This window comes from Globicephala melas, chromosome 18, assembly GCF_963455315.2.
Source record: "Globicephala melas chromosome 18, mGloMel1.2, whole genome shotgun sequence".
NCBI lineage: Eukaryota > Metazoa > Chordata > Mammalia > Artiodactyla > Delphinidae > Globicephala > Globicephala melas.
The window spans coordinates 76,682,913-76,699,826 of NC_083331.1; the positions used below are offsets into that span (position 1 = coordinate 76,682,913).

The 16,914-nt window shown below is 60.8% G+C and overlaps 2 protein-coding genes and 1 long non-coding RNA gene across 11 annotated transcripts in view; 2 read left to right on the plus strand and 1 right to left on the minus strand.

The window, feature by feature from the left end:
- The window catches only part of NAXD (NAD(P)HX dehydratase), a 43,152-nt gene extending 36,259 nt beyond the window's left edge, over positions 1-6,893 (plus strand). For 4 of the 6 annotated variants that reach the window (XM_060288048.2, XM_030856748.3, XM_030856749.3 and 1 more), the window contains 6 exons: positions 421-529; positions 3,387-3,437; positions 3,516-3,620; positions 4,420-4,540; positions 5,529-5,649; positions 6,381-6,893. In XM_060288048.2, coding sequence (XP_060144031.1) covers positions 421-529; positions 3,387-3,437; positions 3,516-3,620; positions 4,420-4,540; positions 5,529-5,649; positions 6,381-6,582 — 709 coding nt within the window. In that variant the 3' untranslated portion in view covers positions 6,583-6,893. Of the gene's footprint in view, positions 1-420; positions 530-3,386; positions 3,438-3,515; positions 3,621-4,419; positions 4,541-5,061; positions 5,488-5,528; positions 5,650-6,380 lie in introns of those variants that run through there. The other 2 variants (XM_060288047.2, XM_070044082.1) reach the window with 2 other exon arrangements.
- CARS2 (cysteinyl-tRNA synthetase 2, mitochondrial) overlaps positions 72-16,914 on the minus strand; it is a 48,280-nt gene continuing 31,437 nt past the window's right edge. For 3 of the 4 annotated variants that reach the window (XM_060288046.1, XM_060288045.2, XM_030856739.3), the window contains 6 exons: positions 14,874-14,940; positions 13,964-14,102; positions 12,415-12,538; positions 11,814-11,912; positions 9,465-9,668; positions 72-9,393 (listed from right to left, as the gene is read on the minus strand). In XM_060288046.1, the coding sequence (XP_060144029.1) occupies positions 9,325-9,393; positions 9,465-9,668; positions 11,814-11,912; positions 12,415-12,538; positions 13,964-14,102; positions 14,874-14,940 (702 nt within the window). In that variant the 3' untranslated portion in view covers positions 72-9,324. Of the gene's footprint in view, positions 9,394-9,464; positions 9,669-11,813; positions 11,913-12,414; positions 12,539-13,963; positions 14,103-14,873; positions 14,941-16,914 lie in introns of those variants that run through there. The other variant, XM_030856743.3, reaches the window with a different exon arrangement.
- LOC132593854 (uncharacterized) lies at positions 9,443-13,756 on the plus strand. The gene is made up of 3 exons (XR_009559791.1): positions 9,443-12,548; positions 12,926-13,119; positions 13,268-13,756. It is a non-coding gene; the product is annotated as an uncharacterized lncRNA (long non-coding RNA).

The window sequence follows — 16,914 nt, forward strand, 5'->3', positions numbered from 1 at the left end:
TCGAGAGGTGTCCACATTGTAGCACGTGTCAGTGCTCTGTTGCTCTTTAACAAACAAAAACAAAACCCAGAAGTCCCCCCCGTCCAACCCCGCCAGCTGCTGGCAACCGGCAGTCTCTTCTCTATGGGTGAGTTTGGTGTTGTGTTTTTGCGGTGTTTTTGTTTTGTTTGTTTGCTTTAAAGGTCCCACATATGAGAGAGAGCATACGCTATTTGTGTTTCTTGGGCTCATTTCACTTAGCAGAATGCTTTCAGGGGCATCTGAATGTTGAAAGCTAGACAACTACGGTGGGGTCCTGGCTGGGGTCCTGGAACAAGAAAAGGACATTGGGGGAAAATCTGGAAAAATCTGTAGTTTCATTAATAAGGTAAACAAAAGATGAAAATTTCAAGCTCTTTTGCCCTTCTTTTCCTTTGTTAGTGACAGCCCCAGTGCCGTCCAAGATGTGGAAAAGTGGTTGCCCCGACTGCACGCCCTGGTCGTAGGGCCTGGCTTAGGCAGAGACGACGTTCTTCTGGAAAACGTCAAGGTAACGTGTAGAATTATTAACCACGCCTATTCCCACAGGCTCGGCCCTTAGATCGGGGGAGTCTGACGGAATTGCATTTTCCGTTGTTTGTTGCTCTGTGTGCGTCTTGGAGGAGGAGTTGAGACCGATAGAACGTGGTCTGGGGAATAGAGGAGACACTAGGCGTAAAGGTAGGGATGTGCTTAAACCAGAGCAGGGCACCGCTGAACGGCGCCCTCTTTCGCTCCCGGGGCTCTGGTCTCAGGCTGTGGCCGAGGAAGTCTCCATGGGGCCCGACGTGACCAGCCCAGCATCCGGGCTGCGCGGGGTTAGCAGTGGCCGGGCGTGCGCTCAGGCTCGCGGTCACCTCCCCGCGACCCCTTCCTGCTGGGGACCCCTGGCAGCCTGCTCCTGGTGCCCGCTGTAAGGGCGCAGTGCCCCCCGGGGCCGGCCGAGGGCCACGCTTTGTGCAGCGCTCTGCGCGGTGCCCGGCTGGGCCCAGTGGGAGTCTGTCACAGCGAGCCAGTGGGAGAGGGTGCTGCTGGTGACCTCACCGTTGCTGTAAGCTGTGCACTTAGAGAGAAACGTGAAAGGTGTTCTGGTGCTTCTAGCTTTGTGTCGTCAGCGGGTCCTCTTGAAAGCCCTTGTTAGTTTAATTTCTTAACCTGGTGCTCCTCTGACCACCTGAGGTCCTCATTGGTCTAGAAATCCCTGGGCCTTGGACCCCACGGGCCAGTTGTTCTGCTGCCTTTGCACTCTCTTCTGTCCCCTGCCGTCCTTTTCAGCTAAAGCCAGCGTAGCCGGCGCTGGGTGATGGGAGAGTGGGCAGGAGACCCTAGTTCACCCTCGTGGGTACACGTGCATTCGTTTACTTTTTCGTTGATCATTTATGCTCTTCCTTACTACTGAAACTTTATGCCTGCTTTAATCTAAGAAGATGAAACTAATTTTTTAGCCTCAAAAAGTTGAAATAGAAATAAATGCTATCCTGGATCAGGGGAAATAGCTCGGTTGGCACACCAACCCCACATTCTGTGTGTTCCCGCTGCCCAGGTCCTCCGACACTGCCCTGGTGTCACTCTCCGAGGGGACACATCTCAGGGACCTGCTGAGCTCTCCCTGCCCTCGTTGGGGCCCTTCTCAGTGCCCCCAGACCACCTGCCCCAGCTCCAGCCCTGGGAGGTGTCGCCACGTGCCTCGAGGGGGCTAGCGGTCATGGTGGCCCTGATTTGCCACTTGCTTCAGCAGCTGGAGGGGCTCCTGGCCCAGCTTCTGCTTTTTGAGTTAAGCTGCACAGAAGCTCAAGGGAAAGAAGGTGTAGGGCGCCGTGGCGTTGGTTGGACTTGCCTAGCAGTCTGTGGGTAAAGAACATTTTCAAAGGCAGACGTGTGTTTGCTTTACCAGAATTGAGTGAGAACGTGAATTTTAAGGGTCCCTTCCACGGAAAATCTTTCCAGCCTTTGGGGTTAAAGTTGGGGCTGGAAATTTCACTTTCTTCAAGCCCATGAATGATCACTGAGGAGAAACAGTGGCCGTGACATGTGACTGGGGATGGAGTGGAGCAGGAATGTGTTTTCAACTTTAGTGTCGATAGTTGGTCCGTTTATTATTGCTGTTTCAAACGGTTTGGTTAAAACATATGTACCCTCTGTAGGACGAGGTGCTAAGTGAAGTGGGCAGCAGCACAGACGCTGCGCGATCTCACTTCTGTGTGGAGTCAGAATAGGTGAGCTCGGAGAAGCAGAGAGGAGAAGGGTGGCTGCCGGGCGCGGGGCGTCAGGGCAGTGGGGAGAGGTTACGTTCTCCCCCGGGGAGGTGATGGCTGTGTGGGTTAGCTGGATTGGTGATTATCTCACTATACTTCTGCACGGGCTCACCTTGGAGGTACTGGGGGTTCGGTTCCGGACCACTGCAATAAAGCGAATTCTCGTCATAAGGCCGGTCACGTGAATTTTTTGGTTTCCCAGTGGAGATAAAGTTACGTTTGTGTTATACTGTAGTCTATTACGTGTGCAATAGCATCATGTCTAAAAAACAGTGTAGGTGCTTTAATTTACAAGTGTGCTTTTGGGCACACTCCCAGCACTCAGACCGGCGTCGGCAGGTGCGACAGGCCGTCGGGCAGGGCAGCCGTGCTGGGTGAGGTTGCACTCCTCACTGCTACTTCACGGACGTGGGCTTATCTCCCAGTGTTTTAAATTATCCCTGCTTGTCATGTATCTCATTCGTTCTCTTCTAATAGAGTTTTCTGTTACGTAGTATCTATCGGGTAGGAGTCCTCTTCTCGTGCTGTGGCCGTAAATGCCCTTGTCATGAGATACTGGTGCATGATAATCAGCAGTCATGTTGATCAGACACACGTATAATTTTCAAGCAAAAAACCTCAAACTTGTAGTATAGCATTCTCAGAGAGAAGTGATGCGCTGTTCATTACTACGGTCATTCATTTGAAAGCACGTGAAATGTTACTTATGAGAAATAGATAAAAACTAAGGAGTTGGGGAATTCCCGAGACTTCAGGCCTCTCGGCTCCAAATCCTGAGGGCTAGTATCTGTTGGAAATTTGGAGGTGCCGGCCCAGGGTTGTCCGTCGTGGGCTGGCCTGGGACCCAGCACTGCGTGGCGGTTCCCGTGGGCTCCTGTCTTCAGAGCTCCCGGGGCCCGGCCTTACAGAGTCTCTCTTCTACAGCTCCTGTGTTCAGAGCTCCCGGGGCCCAGCCTTACGGAGTCTCTTCTGCTTATTTATGCATTTGCTTTCTTGTTTCCTGCCTGTTGGTTGATGGCCTGAGGTTGAAGTCCGTCAGGAACTGCTCGGCTTCTTGTACCCTCTCTGAGAGGTGACGGGCTTGTTGCTCAGCCTGGCTTCCTTTCCTCGCAGGGCATTTTAGAAGCGTCCAGGACCAGGGGCATCCCCATCGTCATTGACGCGGTGAGTGTGGCCTCCTCTCCCGTCCCCTCCTCCCAGGGGACCCCTCGGCCTCGCGGTGACGTGAGTCCTCGTCTGCAGGACGGGCTGTGGCTGGTCGCTCAGCAGCCGGCCCTCATCCAAGGCTACCAGAAGGCGGTTCTCACCCCCAACCACGTGGAGTTCAGCAGACTCGCCGAGGCTGTGGTGAGTCAGCCGACGTCCCGGGCAGGGGTGAGGGGCTCATCCTGTGGTGCACCTGCGGGGACAGACGTGCAGAGGTGGGTGGACACGTGCGCTCCTGGGTGCGTGCAATGATGGGGCATCTTCCAGTTAGCGTGTCTTTGGATGAAAGGTGGCCTCGGGGGTCAGCCCGCCCTCCTGCCACCATGCACCCTGGGCGGATCGTTCCATCCCTGCCCCTGCCTCTGTAAAGTGTGGAGCATGATGGAATCTGCGTCATAGGGTTTGTGAGGACGAAATAAAATAATACAGCTGACCCTTGAACAGCGGGGGTTAGGGGCGCTGAAGGCTGCGCGCTGTCAAAATTCCGAGTGTGATTCACGGTCGGCCCTCCGGGTACGCAGTTCCCCGTGTCCTTGGTCCCGCGTCCGTGGATTCAGCCAGCCTCGGATTGTGTAGGGCTGTGGTATGTACTATGGGAAACATCCACATGTAAGTGGGACCTCGTGGTTCACACCAGTGTTGTTCGAGGGTCAGCTGTGTATGTAAGCCCAGCGTCCTCACGTATTAGTGCCGTAAATGTTTGCTCGTTATTACTCGAAGTCGCATCCCTCGCAAACCTTTACAATCCCGGCCATGGGCCAGTAGTCCTGACTCTGGGTCTCCCTCCCGCTGGTGGACGGAAACGTCTCTGCACGTGGGGCCCGAGCTTGGCCGTCGGCAGGTGCCCAGCGGGCCCTTCCCCGCATGAGGCGGGGTCAGGGTGGATGGGCTCTTCCCGTGTCTGATGACAGCTGTGTCTGTGTGTTGTCCTCCGTCGTAGCTGGGAGACCCCCTGGATGGCAGGGACCGCTACAGATCTGTGCAGAGACTCAGCCAGGCCCTGGGCAACGTCACCGTGGTCCAGAAAGGGGAGCAGGACGTGATCTCTGATGGCGGGCAGGGTGAGTGGCTGAGGGCTTCACGCTGCGTGTCAGCCGGCCACGCTGGGCACCAGCCCCAGGAGGACCTCCTGTTCACACACGGTCACACACGGGCACACGTGCACACTTACCCCCCAGAGAAGGGACTCCCTGGTGAGCGTGTCAACCACAGCTTCTGGAAAGGCCATTTTTGTCTTGTTTCTCGCTGTTTTGCAAAGGGACGTGGCAGTGATGCATGCTGGTCCTGGTCGACACCAGGTACAGGGTGCAGTTCTGTCCGTGCTGTGCAAGGAGAGCCCCGAGCAGAGGCTCTGGGCAGCGGGCGACTCTGCAGGCCCGTTGCCACCTCACCTGAGGCACAGATGCAGTTGCTTGAGTCTTTCACTGCTTCCTGTTGTTTTATAAAAACGCCCGGAAAACGAGACACCCAAGGAGCTGCCGGTGGGGCGGGAGCCCCTGGGCCCCGAGCGTGGCTGCAGAGCCCAGCAGGCCCGCCCGCGTCCGCACCGGGGTTCGGTGTGTGACGCCTCTGCTCCCTGCAGACGAGTCCTCCTGTTGCTGAAGTCTGCCCCGGAGGCAGGAGCCCACCAGGCGTTGATGAGGGAGCTGTACACACGGAACCGGTGCCCAGGAAGCAGTGTGCATGCTCACACACCGTCACACACACACGCTCGCTGTCACGCGCTGGACAGGAGACGCAGAGAGCCTCCTCTGCGTGGCCCTGAAGCCCGTGAGTCAGACGCTGGAAGGTGCTCTAGACTCTAACAGAGAGAGCGTAGCAGCTGGTTAAGACGTTTCCCCAAGAGATAGAAACTTCCCGGCACGGCACAGACGAAGTCCCGGCAGGGCCGCTGCGGGCGCCCTGGGCCGGGGGCACCGTCCCCACCCTGTCCCCACAGACCCCTCGGTGCTGGTTGGGGGAGCTGGGCCTCCGCCTGCCGTGTCAGGACGGGGGTGGGGGCAAGGTGACGGAGCACGGCCCCTCTCACACGGCCCCCTCACCCCGCAGCGCTCACGTGCAGCCGGGAGGGCAGCGGCCGCAGGTGTGGCGGGCAGGGGGACCTCCTGTCGGGCTCCCTGGGCGTCCTGGCGCACTGGGCCCTCCTGGCTGGCCCCGAGAAGACCAATGGGTGAGTCAAGTCTTTGTTCCTCCCGTGCTGTTTCAGCAGTTGCATGTTTAATAAGTGGCTGCTTGGAACATTCCGCTGAGGGGCCGGTGTCTCATGGAAGAAGAGCCCCCAGGGCAGGGGTTGGTCCCAGGACGCTCGCCCGGGGGCTCTGGTGTCCCTGCTGGGGTCGGGGGTGCTGCTCGGGGGTCTGCGGCGCATGCTCTGCGGGACCGGGGCCTCGGGGGACACACAGGCAGGGGCAGAGCGTGTGCCGGGAGATGACTGTCCACGGGGTACAGCGCCCTGAGCGGTGGGGTCTGCCGTCGCCGGCAGAGGGTGGGCCCGGGCAGCCCACCCCTCAGGGCCCTCGGCCTCTCGCTGTGCCCATCCTGGCGACCCTGACGGTGCCGGGCTGCGGGGTCCCAGCACACCTGGCCCGGGGGGCCTGCGGGGTGTGTGCGCGCAGGCGGGTGTGTAACGGGTCCAGGAACATAGCAAGCAGCTCGTCCCCAGGCTCCGGTGTCTTCCAGGGCCTAGAACAGCACCGAGCACTTACCCTGTGACCGAGTGCCGGTCTGGCTTGCAGCCGGGACGTGGATGCATCCTAACCTTTCTCCAGGCGGACGGGCATTTCTAATAGGCCCAGCGGCACGTTAGACTGAACTTGCCAGAGTGGGTCCCCGGGCGACCACGGGAGGGACAGGGAGGGCCTTCGGTGGCCACGACGCCCCGCTAACGCCGCTGCCCCGCAGGTCCAGCCCGCTCCTCGTGGCTGCCTTTGGTGCCTGCGCGCTCACCAGGCAGTGTGCCCGCCAAGCCTTCCAGAAGCACGGCCGCGCCACCACCACCACGGACATGATCAGGGAGCTCGGGCCCGCTTTCAGCAGACTCTTCGAAACCTCAGCTGGTGCAGACGGAGGAGGGGTGGCCCCGACAGGGGAGCTGCATTTGTGACGGGACCCGCCTCCGGTCCATCCGAGTCCGCTGGGAGGTGTGTGAGTCTGTGCCGTGCGGGTTGACGTAGACAGTGTCAGAGCTTGGAACGTAGCACTTTCTGGCTCAGCTGCTGTGTGCTTGGAGGTGTTATGATAGGAAACAGAGTATTCCTGAACTTTTTTCAGCTTCTGGGCAATATCAGAAAAGAATGAAGAGAATCATATGACAGTGAGACCGTCCGTCACCAGCTCAGCTGAGGTCGTGGGCTTTTGCTGTGCGATTCTTCTGTTTGCGGGAAGTTCCCCTCCTCCGGTAGTCCTCTCGGGGGGATCCCATCGCTCGTTTTCAAATGTCTACATGAGTGATGTTTTCTTTTTTAAACTGAGGTCCTCGAAGGGATGTGGCATTCATTTTTTAGCTCATTTTTGCTTCTTTTTGAACCGTGATTCGGTTGGACACATCTGGGCAGAAATATTAAGCATTGCTTGTTTTCGTCAGTTGGTTGAAATATTTCAGAATAATGAGAAATCTGAAACCCTTTTGGAGGCAGCTGGGAAGATCACAGAAGGGAAGCGAATGGGACCCTGACCCCCGAGTGCACAGGTAGGGCCTCTGGGCCCCTGGCCTGTGCACCAGTCGGGTGCTGGCTGACAGGCCCCAGCGCGGCACATGGGAGTGGGAGGGACGCCTGGGGCTCCGGGGTCGGGCGGGAGATGGCACGCAGGTGGGGGGCACCAACACTGCCTTCATGCCTGCTCACGGAGCAAGACGGCGGGTCCCTCTGCTTCGAGAGTGGGTGTGGCTTCAGGAACGTTCTGAAGAAGTTCTCTCTGAAACTGTAGTGAGTTGTCCCATCTGCATCAGGTCAGCTTGGGCGCGGCTGTCTGTGTGGGCAGTTCTCTTCGTGGCCCGAGAGCTGGCTGTCTCCCGTCACATCTCTGCTGGGCTGGTTACAGCACGTGTGCTTGAGTGTACTCTCAGGCGTCGGTGCCGCCTTCTGTGGGGCGGGGCCTGGCCTGGCCGTCTGTCCTTCCCCAGGGACTCCTGCTCTGCGGTTAGAAACCTCCCCGCAGAAAGGTCCCACTTCCTCTAAATAGTCGTGGACTTTCAAGATTTCCTTTAAAATGTTTACCATTGTTATTTCATATCTAACTGTAGAAGAGTTTAAGTGTCACGGACATTTTTTCCTTTGGGGAATTACGCCTAAATCATGGTCTCTTATTAAAAAGCAGATCTGGTTTACTTCAAGGGAGAGTTTTGTATTTTTTTCTTAAACAGCCAGAATCCACCTCTCAACTTAACCCTGAGGACATTCTCAGATACTAGGAAGATGGAAACACGTAAGCCCGTCTGTCTAATGGTGTGGTTTTCACCACTGCCTACCAGTACCGTTAAAACGAAGTACTAAGCCCGCAACGTAGCTGTTTCTTTCCATAGAAGACAAGATTAGCCGACACGGGAACTGCTGTGTTTCTGCCTTGAATCCCTTTGCTTGAGAAAGCACCATTCAGGGCCCGTGCTTCTGAACGAGGTGAGCAGTTGCTCCTTGTCCTTTGCAAACCCAGGCGCTCTCTAGCTCCAGCTGAGGACACTGCGCCAGGACACCAGCACCGAAGCACATCTGGCGGCCAGCTCAGCCTCCGGCCGGACAGCCTGCCCCCAGTACTGAGCGGCCTTGCTTGCCTGTCCCATGTCAGGGGCCTGCCCGCCCTCTGGGATCCTGACTCCACTGCTCACGGGTTGGGTCCCTTGTAGCAGGTCAGCTTCTGAACGGGCTTCCTCATCTGTAGAACAGGAACCCCCTGCCTTTCAGGGTCAGGAAGGTCAGTGACGAAGTTAAGGCGGCTGCCGGGCCAGCCAGGCCGTCCGCGCGGCGCCTGACGGGTGCTGGCCTGCTGCCCGGGGCCGCGCCCACAGGATCAGTGCCAGCCCCACAGCAGTGGACATGGGGCAGCCTGGCTGAGAGCTGGGGGAAGCGGCGAGAGGGTCACCCCGCTTCCTGCTGGCTGGCTGAACAGCTGTAGCTCCCTGCCTGCGACAGAAAGGAGATGGAGCGTGAGGCTGCTGGCAAGCTCGGTCCCAGGTCGCCCGCCTCGTGCCCGCCTGTCACACCTGTGCCCTCACCCGTGTCACCCAGACTCAAGCACAGCCCTGGCCCCGTGGTGTCTGCTCAGAGGCAGCAGAGGACGGTACCCCAAGAACCAACTGTTTAAGGAAGAGGTCAAACAGAACAGAGGTGAAACAGAGCCTATCACTCAGAGGAAACGGGCTGGACGCTTGCAGGGGTTTCCTCTGTTGGCGCTTTCTGTGGTTAACACGTTACTTTGTAACCAGGAAAATAAATGTAAAACCGTATGCCTACGCCCAGTCCAGCACTGCCCAGCACGTGGGGTACAGGCCGCTTCTCCTGCTTGAGACCAGGTGACCCCAGGGAAGGGGTCCCACCTGCCCTTCCCATGACGTCTTCCAGGACCCCGTGTAGGGCCGACATTCTGGTCTCGCAGTTTCAGGGCCGTCCCACGATGTCAGGCCCCAGGCTCAGGAGCCAGAGACCACGGTGTGGGCTGATGTGACTTTACTGAACTGCGTCTGTGGCCGTCGAAACCCATTCTCCAGCACATCTACGAGCACCCGTGGGGCGGTGACAGTTTGGTTTAAGGTTAACTGAGTAACCACACAGAAACTTTAACATCAAGCTTTTATCATGATTTGAAGCAGCACAGAACCGCCCGAGAGCCGTGGCCTCCGCATCCCGTGGCCTCAGCTCCCTGGTTTGGGGTCTTCTGTCCTCGGGTCCAGCAGCTCCCACGTGGACACGCCGCCCCGGTCCTGGAGAAGGAGACGGGCCGGGTGAGAGGGCGCGGGGGCAGGGGCAGAGCCGGGGGCGGGGCGGCGCTCACCTTGATGCTGACGCCGTGGGCGGCCAGGTCCCGGCGCAGCGCGTCGCAGGCCTCCAGCAGGGGCTGCCTCTCCAGGAGCTGCCGCTGCGCCTCCCCAGGGGCCTCCCTCGCGGCCAGAGCGAACTGCCGGACCTTCTGCCGGAAGCGGACCAGCTCCTCAACCACGCTGTGCAGGGCGGCCGGGCCGCCGGCCCCTGAAACACACTGCCCGGGCGCCGGGTGAGTGGACGGGCCCCGGGCCGGGGAGGGGCAGGGGGCGCGGCTCATCTCCCTCCCCTCGCCTCGCCCAAAGGGCCCAGTCTCCCGATCGCCCAGGCTGGTGAGCGGGAGCTGCCACTGCAGACGGGCAGCATCGGAGGGTCATTGGGCAGAGCCGGCAGGCCTGGGCCTCGTCGACCAAGGAAACCAAACTTGCTCGCTCCAGCCGCCGTTCAAGGCCCTGGACGTCCTGCGCACAGGTGGGCGCGCACACAGGCGCAGCCCCGCAGCGCTCTCCCCCGGGGCCGGGGACCAGCAGTGTGGGTGCCGGCCGGGGGAGCTCCAGGGCTGGCGTGGGCCCGGAGCCCTTCCAAGTTGCCAGGCGTCCAACCCCACCCCCACCCCCTGCCCCACGGAGGAAGGGCCGGCAGTCCAACTCCTTCAACCTCAACGTGATCCCCAGCCACTGCTCCCACGGTAGAAGACGGCTCGTTACAGAGACGTGAGCCCCCAGCGGGCTCCGGGGGCGCCCCAGCTCGGGGAGGAGGTGGGCTTCTGGTGACCCAGCATAGACCTGGCCCCCTCAGCCTAGTGTGAGCTGCCAACAGGCCCTGGACCACCCAGGGAAGGCCGCAGTCCACTAGGGAATCAGTGTCTCTCAATCAAACAAACCATTGCAAAGATACGGGAGTCTTTCTGTTGAGGCCAGAGAAGCTCACAGCCCGACAAACAGTCCTAGGAGACATCCCCGCTCACGGCCAGGGCAGCCGGCGCCAGGTCTCAGCTGGCAGGTCCCCGGCCCGGCAGTGTGGGCTGTGCCCAGGCCTCACAGCAGCAGGTGGCCCGGCGGGGCCCGCAGGGAGATCCGGGGTGGCGTCCCCCCGTGTGCAGTCCAGGCTCCCCTGTTAACAGCCTGTTCACATTTTTTAGAAAGTGGCAGCTATGGCCCTTTCCTTTTCGGTCCTGAGCAACAGTCCTAAGGCTGTTTGTTAGGTGAGGCAGAGGGAGGTGGGCCCCCTGGAGGAGGAGGGACCCTGGCCTGGGGTGTCAGGCAAGGACGCTTCTGTGCAGAGGACAGCCTGCTGGGGGTGAGGGGAGAGGCGGCGGCCGTGGGGAGACAGGTATACATGGGGAGGGCAGCGGGGGAGTGATGTTGGGAGGTGGGAGCCCAGAGGAGGGAGGTGGCCCGGGACTATTGGGAACCGGAGTCGAGGTGTCGGGGGTAACAGTCGATACGGAGAGGGGACCCAGGATCCTGGGGGCTGGCTCTGCCCGCCTACGGCCAGAGCAGCTGTGGCCAAGCGCAGCGAGCACCCAGTGCCCAGACCCTCCCCGCCGAGAGCAGCCAGGCTCCTGGGAGAAAGGCCGACTCCTGCCTGCGACACAAGGTACCAGATGGGCTGGGAACGTCAGTGCAGGAAGCAAGAACGTGCCAAAGGGATGGGGCTGTGTGTGGCACTGCGGCCAGCTCCACGCTCTGCCCCCCAGCTGCGAGCGGGAGGAGGACCCGAGTCCACACTGGCGCCAGGAAGGGTCTCTGCGGCGTGGTCACGGTGCACATCCTGGGCGCGGGACAGACGGGGATCATGGCCCAGAGGATGGCGTCATATGTGCTGAGTCCCTGAGGGGCCGGGGTGTCAGGGCAGGAAAAGGCCACGGAAGGCCAAGGGACGTTCCACACACACGGGACCAGAGACCCGGTGGCCGAACAGCCCACGGGCCTGGACTGGGCCTCTGCTGAGGAGTGTGTGACAGGGACGTGGGCAGCCAGGGGGGCCAGGCCCGGGGATCCCTGACAGCTGGGGCCCGGCCGGCAGCTCAAACGGCGCCGGAGAAGCGTGTCCCCTGCAGCCTGACTGCCGTGTACACTTTGAGGTTCTTTCCCGGACACAAGTGCACACGGAATCCGTGGCTCACCACTCACGGTGCAGCTGAGGTGCACGCTCGTCGTGCTGAGAACCCTCTTTCGGTTAGTAAATCCCAGCTCTGCGTGTGTTCCCCTTTTAAGGAACATAACATATCTTAAGCACGTGGTAAGTCTGGCCTTTAATTACCGTTAAAATCTGCGTTTCTGAAGGGAAGAAGCGGCTGTTACAGTGTTAGCGTGTAGATTAAGTCCCACGATCAAGGACTGAAGAGAGAAGGGCATACCTGTCGCTCAGCCAGAGAAATCCCCACCGTCTCAAAGAACTGCTCCACGTAGGACACGACGGCACCGAACACAGCAGGGCTCCTGGGACCACCGGCCGCCTGCAACAAGTCACCCAGAGAAGGCTCTTGAAAGGCAAGAGCACCGACCCCGGGCAGGTCAGCCCCCGGTGGGCGCGGACGCAGCCCTGCGAAGCCGGTGCTCCCGCCCGCCGCCGGGGCCTGTGCTCTGAGCGCCTGTGCTGGCAAGGAGCCCCTGGGCGGCGGCGGCAGCAGGTGGCCTTCGGGGCGTCCCAGGGTCCTGGGCATCCGAGAGGAGCCTGGCGCCAGGGCCCAGGGACGGGCAGGGCTGGGGGGCAGTCGGGGTCCCCACCCGGCTTCCTTCCCCGTCTCACATCTGTGTGACAAACTCAGACTCCCCTGAGCTCCTGTGTCCACGTGCCGGGCCTCCCCACGGCCCCCAGCTCTACTGACCCTGGCTCAGGACGGGGCCACACGCAGGGGTGGCTCAGAGGCCACAGGCTCTGGGAGCTGGGTGGCCCCAGGGGCTGGCGAGGTGGCATCTGCTGTGTCCTCAGAACTGTCGCCACGTCCCAGGAGTTACCTCGGCAGCCGCCTTCAGCTGTCTGTTCCCGTGGTGAGCCAGGTCCATGACGGCGTCCACCGCCCCCGGCGTGTTGAAGTCGTCCGCCAGCGCCGCCTGCACGGCCCCCTTGGTGTGGCCCAGCCTTTGGGGAGGTGAGCAGACGGGGCCGCTCCAGGGACCCGGCTGGATGGCAGGAGCTGCAGCGCTGGCTGGGCCCCCAGGACGGACGCCCCCCGGGGGCTCCACCCTCAGCTCCCGCCCCTGGGGCAGCCGTTCCAGCTCCTTCCCTCTGCTGTCAGACCCCCTCAGGAGCCGGCTGCCATGACGCTCGAGCCCCTCAGCCCCTGGCAAGGAAACTGAGGTCACCGTCACCTCCTCCTCGCCTGCCCCCTTACCCGTCCCCAGCAGCACCATCAGGTCCCCTTTGAGCCACCCCTCACTCACATGCTGTCCTGCACGCCTGCCGGTCAGTCACCGGCCCCTCCGAGGCTCTGCCACCGTATTGATTCCCTGCTGCCCCTCGTCCCAGACTTTCCCCACCTCCTCCGGGTGCCCTGCTCCCCAGGCACAGGAAAGGGTTGGGCAGAGCCGCCGAGCCTGGGCCCGAGTGACCACAGGGAGAGACAGACCTTTGCTGCCTGGGCTTCTGCAACCCGGCGCTGTCAGCCGGCATAACCTGACCTCTCCTGACTGAGGCGCAGACTCTCCCCTGCACGCCTGCCGGTGAGCGGCACTGCCTGCCCTTCCCTGGCACCCGCCGTCGGGAGGGTGGCCCAGCCCCACAAGGCCCAGCTGCCCGTCCCCAGGGCTCGGGCTTCATCCTGGGCGCCACTGCTGTGACCAACAGGCAGCTCCTGCCTCTCTCCTGCAGATGCCCTCTTCCCGGCCGGCCCCGAAGGAGCCCCGGACCCTCTACTCCTCCAGGGGCTCCCTGGGTGGCAGGGCACACAGACCCCGCCCACCATCAGCCTCCGGGGACCCCCGATGACCCTGCCCCCCTCATCTCCCTCTGGTATCCCCCGAGGCTCTGTCTTCCCACTTTCTCACCGTCTCTGAAGCCAATCTCAAACCTTCCTCGCCTTTTTTTGGACGAGTGAAACACAGATGACCACGTCGAGCCATTTACCAAGCAACAGAACTGGAAACACCGTCTCCATGTCCGGGGTGGGCTCCGTCCGGGGTGGGCTCCGTCCTCCCGCCCGCGCCACCACTCAGTTCACTTCCCGGGGCCCCTTGCTGTGCTCCCACCTCTGCAGGCACGACCGGCCTGTGGTCACGACCCCCAGGGGGCGGGGGGCACACGCTGGGCTTCCGGACGCGCCCGTCAACCCCTGTCCCGCGACCCAGGTCCCCCCTCCTTCCTTCAACAGCTCGCTCGTCCGCCCACCTGCCCCACTTCCCGTCGACCACGCCATCCACGAGGTTCCTGACGCTCCCACGCGACCGTGGGCCGTCCAGGCCTCCCTGAAGGCAGGGTGCCTGCCCCTCCCCTGGCGGGCCCGGGGCTCCCACCAGCCCCACCCCCGTGTCCACAGCGCTGCCTCGGGTGGTCCTGAGCAGCACCCACCTCTCCCACAGCACGTCCTCCTGGACGGGGCCGCCCGCCAGCTGCCCCCTCATGTAGGCCCGAGCGTCCTCCACAAAGGCGGCCACGGCACGGAGCAGACGCCTGGCCTCGAGCATGGCGCCGTCGCTGTAGTCCATGGCTGCGGGGAGGGAGCCCGGTCACCCGGGAGCCGCGAGCGCCTGCAGACCGCCAGGCTCTGTCCTGACCCCGGGCAGGAAACGTGGACACCCCTCCCCACGTGAGTGGCCGAGGGCTCATTCCTGCTGACAGGTGTACAAACAGACAGATGGCTCTGGAAAGCAGGGGCCCTGCCGGGCACCTGAAGCGCCTCTGGGGAGGCCAGCTGACCGGTGCCACGAGGACTCTGGCCCTGTGTTCCCGGAGGGGCAGGGAAACTCGGCCATCACCCCGCCCACGAGTGTGCGGGGACAGATTGGGGACACTCGCCGCACCCGGGCGGCCCCAGGTCTCTGGACAGGGGTCCGGCCAGCGGGGAGTGCCGGGGTCCCCAGACTCGCCTTCAGGACTGGAAGGGAACACGCCCTCTGGCCCAGGGGAGGGGCAGTGCCATGCTGACGGCTCCTGGCTCGGGCCCTGTGCCAGGACGGCCCATGAAGCCAGGGGGCAGGTGCCGCGGGCTCAGGCTTTCCGGGCCCCGTGGAGCGCTGGGCACCGGAGTCCCACTGCAAAGCCGCGGCCTTGGGACAGGCTCCGGGGTCCCCTGGCCGAGCGCTGGGACCGTGCTCCCTGGAGCATCCTCGGGCTTCTGTTCAGAACCCAACCTCAGGGCACGAGGGCAACACCCCAACAGGACGGGGCGCACCCCACCCGGATTTCGGGGTTCCCAGAGGCCCTAAGAGGCTCCCCGGGGCCACACGTGAGGAGCACCCAGGCCTCCCTGCCAGCTCACCTGACCTGTAGCTGCTCCGCAGGCAGAAGAGGCGGAAGACGTCTGGGGAGGCCGTGCTGAGGAAGTCCTGCAGGGGGCCGGGAGAGACAGGAGCCACTAACCCCCAGGCACACGCAGCGCTCCTCCAACCACCAGTGTAGACACCTGGACCGCCCCCCGAGCAGTCGCGGGGTGTTCGCCCCACGAGCCTGCGGCCGCGTCACCTCCACACAGCCTGTGCTGTCACTCATCTGACGTGAGCTGCGGGGCTCAGACCCACGGCTGGATTCTGTTAGAGGGTTCACTCAAGCGAGGGAGGGCACGGATTCCTGTATCTCGATGTAATCACCACCTGTCAGACTCCGACAGACTTCGTTGTGTGTTTAAACATGTTACACTCCAAGGCGCGGCCACAGATTTCGCCAGGCCAACAACAGGACCGACGGGGAAGGTGAAGAGCCCTGTCCAAGCCCACTTTCTTCAGTAAGACACTGGGTATTTCAGCGTCTGTGTCCGTCCCCGGTGCTCCTTTCCAGGGTGTGAAAAAGGAGTATTTCTTCGTCCCCTTAATTCCCCAAACTAGCCAACTAACTTGAGACCCCGTCCGGTGGACAGCGCACAGTGTGCGTGTTAATTCTCGCATCTGCGCAGTCACGTGCCCTCGCGTTCTCACCTGTCACTTCCCCTTTAAATCTGCAAAAGCAGCAGCACGGAGACCGAGCCCCTGCACTGTGATGTTACTACACCACGGACGGCACAGGCAGATAAATAACTAGCGCTGTCGCATACGGAGCATCACTTACAGAATGCTAAGATGCGGGTGTGTCGTAACTGCAGTGTGTCTATAATGGTGACAAAAAGACAAGACTTAGTGAACCAAACGCCAAACACCCAAGGCCCGGGCTGCCCTGCAGCCTCGCATCCTGTGCCTTCTCTGCAAGTCCTTCTGTGTCCCGTCGGCCGTCACTCCAGCCACTCTGACAGCACTTCCCTGACCTGCCAGGGTCTCGTGATAACCAGCTGTGCTCGGCGGGACCCCAGTAAACACGCAGCTCAGCTGGCGTGGGGTTACACCGGGGACAGAGAGTGAACGCCGGGTACTCGGAAGGCCTTTAGCCACCCTCTGACTTTTCCCTCTCCTTTTTGAATTATTTCTTTAGGTTTCCTTCCCCACCAAAGCGCGGACTCAGCTGCTTCATAACTTGTTACAAGTCCTCTCCTGTCTCTGACAGTGTAGCAGGAGGCCTGTTCCCAGTGGACACGCTTGCCCTAGATGAGGATTTGTTTTTGTAAATTGTTGTGTGTTTAGATTTTTATAAATCACTGCCAGACGCTTGGTATGTACGGCTGTGGAGCTGTGTGGGCAGGAGCAAAGCTGTGCATCTCCGCGGCGTGGCCACGGTCAGCAAGCCCTCCCCGCAGCCCCGGGGCCCTGACCGCTGACAGACGCACGACGCGCCGCCCCCAGCCCCACGCACTTCTCTCTGCGAGTCGGTGCCTCTCCTGCACTCCTGACTTTCTGCTCATAATCGTGCATCTAGTGACAGAATTTAAAAACTAACATTATGGATATTTTATGTCTGTCTAGGTCTTCGGTTTTTCCGAAAGAGATCTCTTTTTCATTTTAGCACTTTATGTTTTCGGGGTAGCCATGTTCTCTATTTCATCCAAAAAGGATTTTAGGTGGTTTTATTTTAAAGGGTTTTTCCTGGACTTCCCTGGTGGTCCAGTGGTTAAGACTCCGCACTTCCACCGCCGGGGGCACGGGTTCAATCCCTGGTCGGGGAATTAAGATCCTGCACACCACCTGGGCATGCCCCACCCCCCCCAAGAAAGGGGGGTAGTTTCCTGCCACTCGGAATGTGGACTCATTCAGATAAACCTCAATGTGTGTTCAGAAATCTAAGTTAATAGTTCTCCAAACGCCAGCAACACTAAAGGGTATTTATTTTCACCACTGTGGGGTGCCCCTGTGGAGTCAGAGAGTTCAACAGAAATCTGGAATCTGACCTTTCTATGGCATTCTGTGTCTGTGGACCGTTTCCTGATAATGACACAGAAA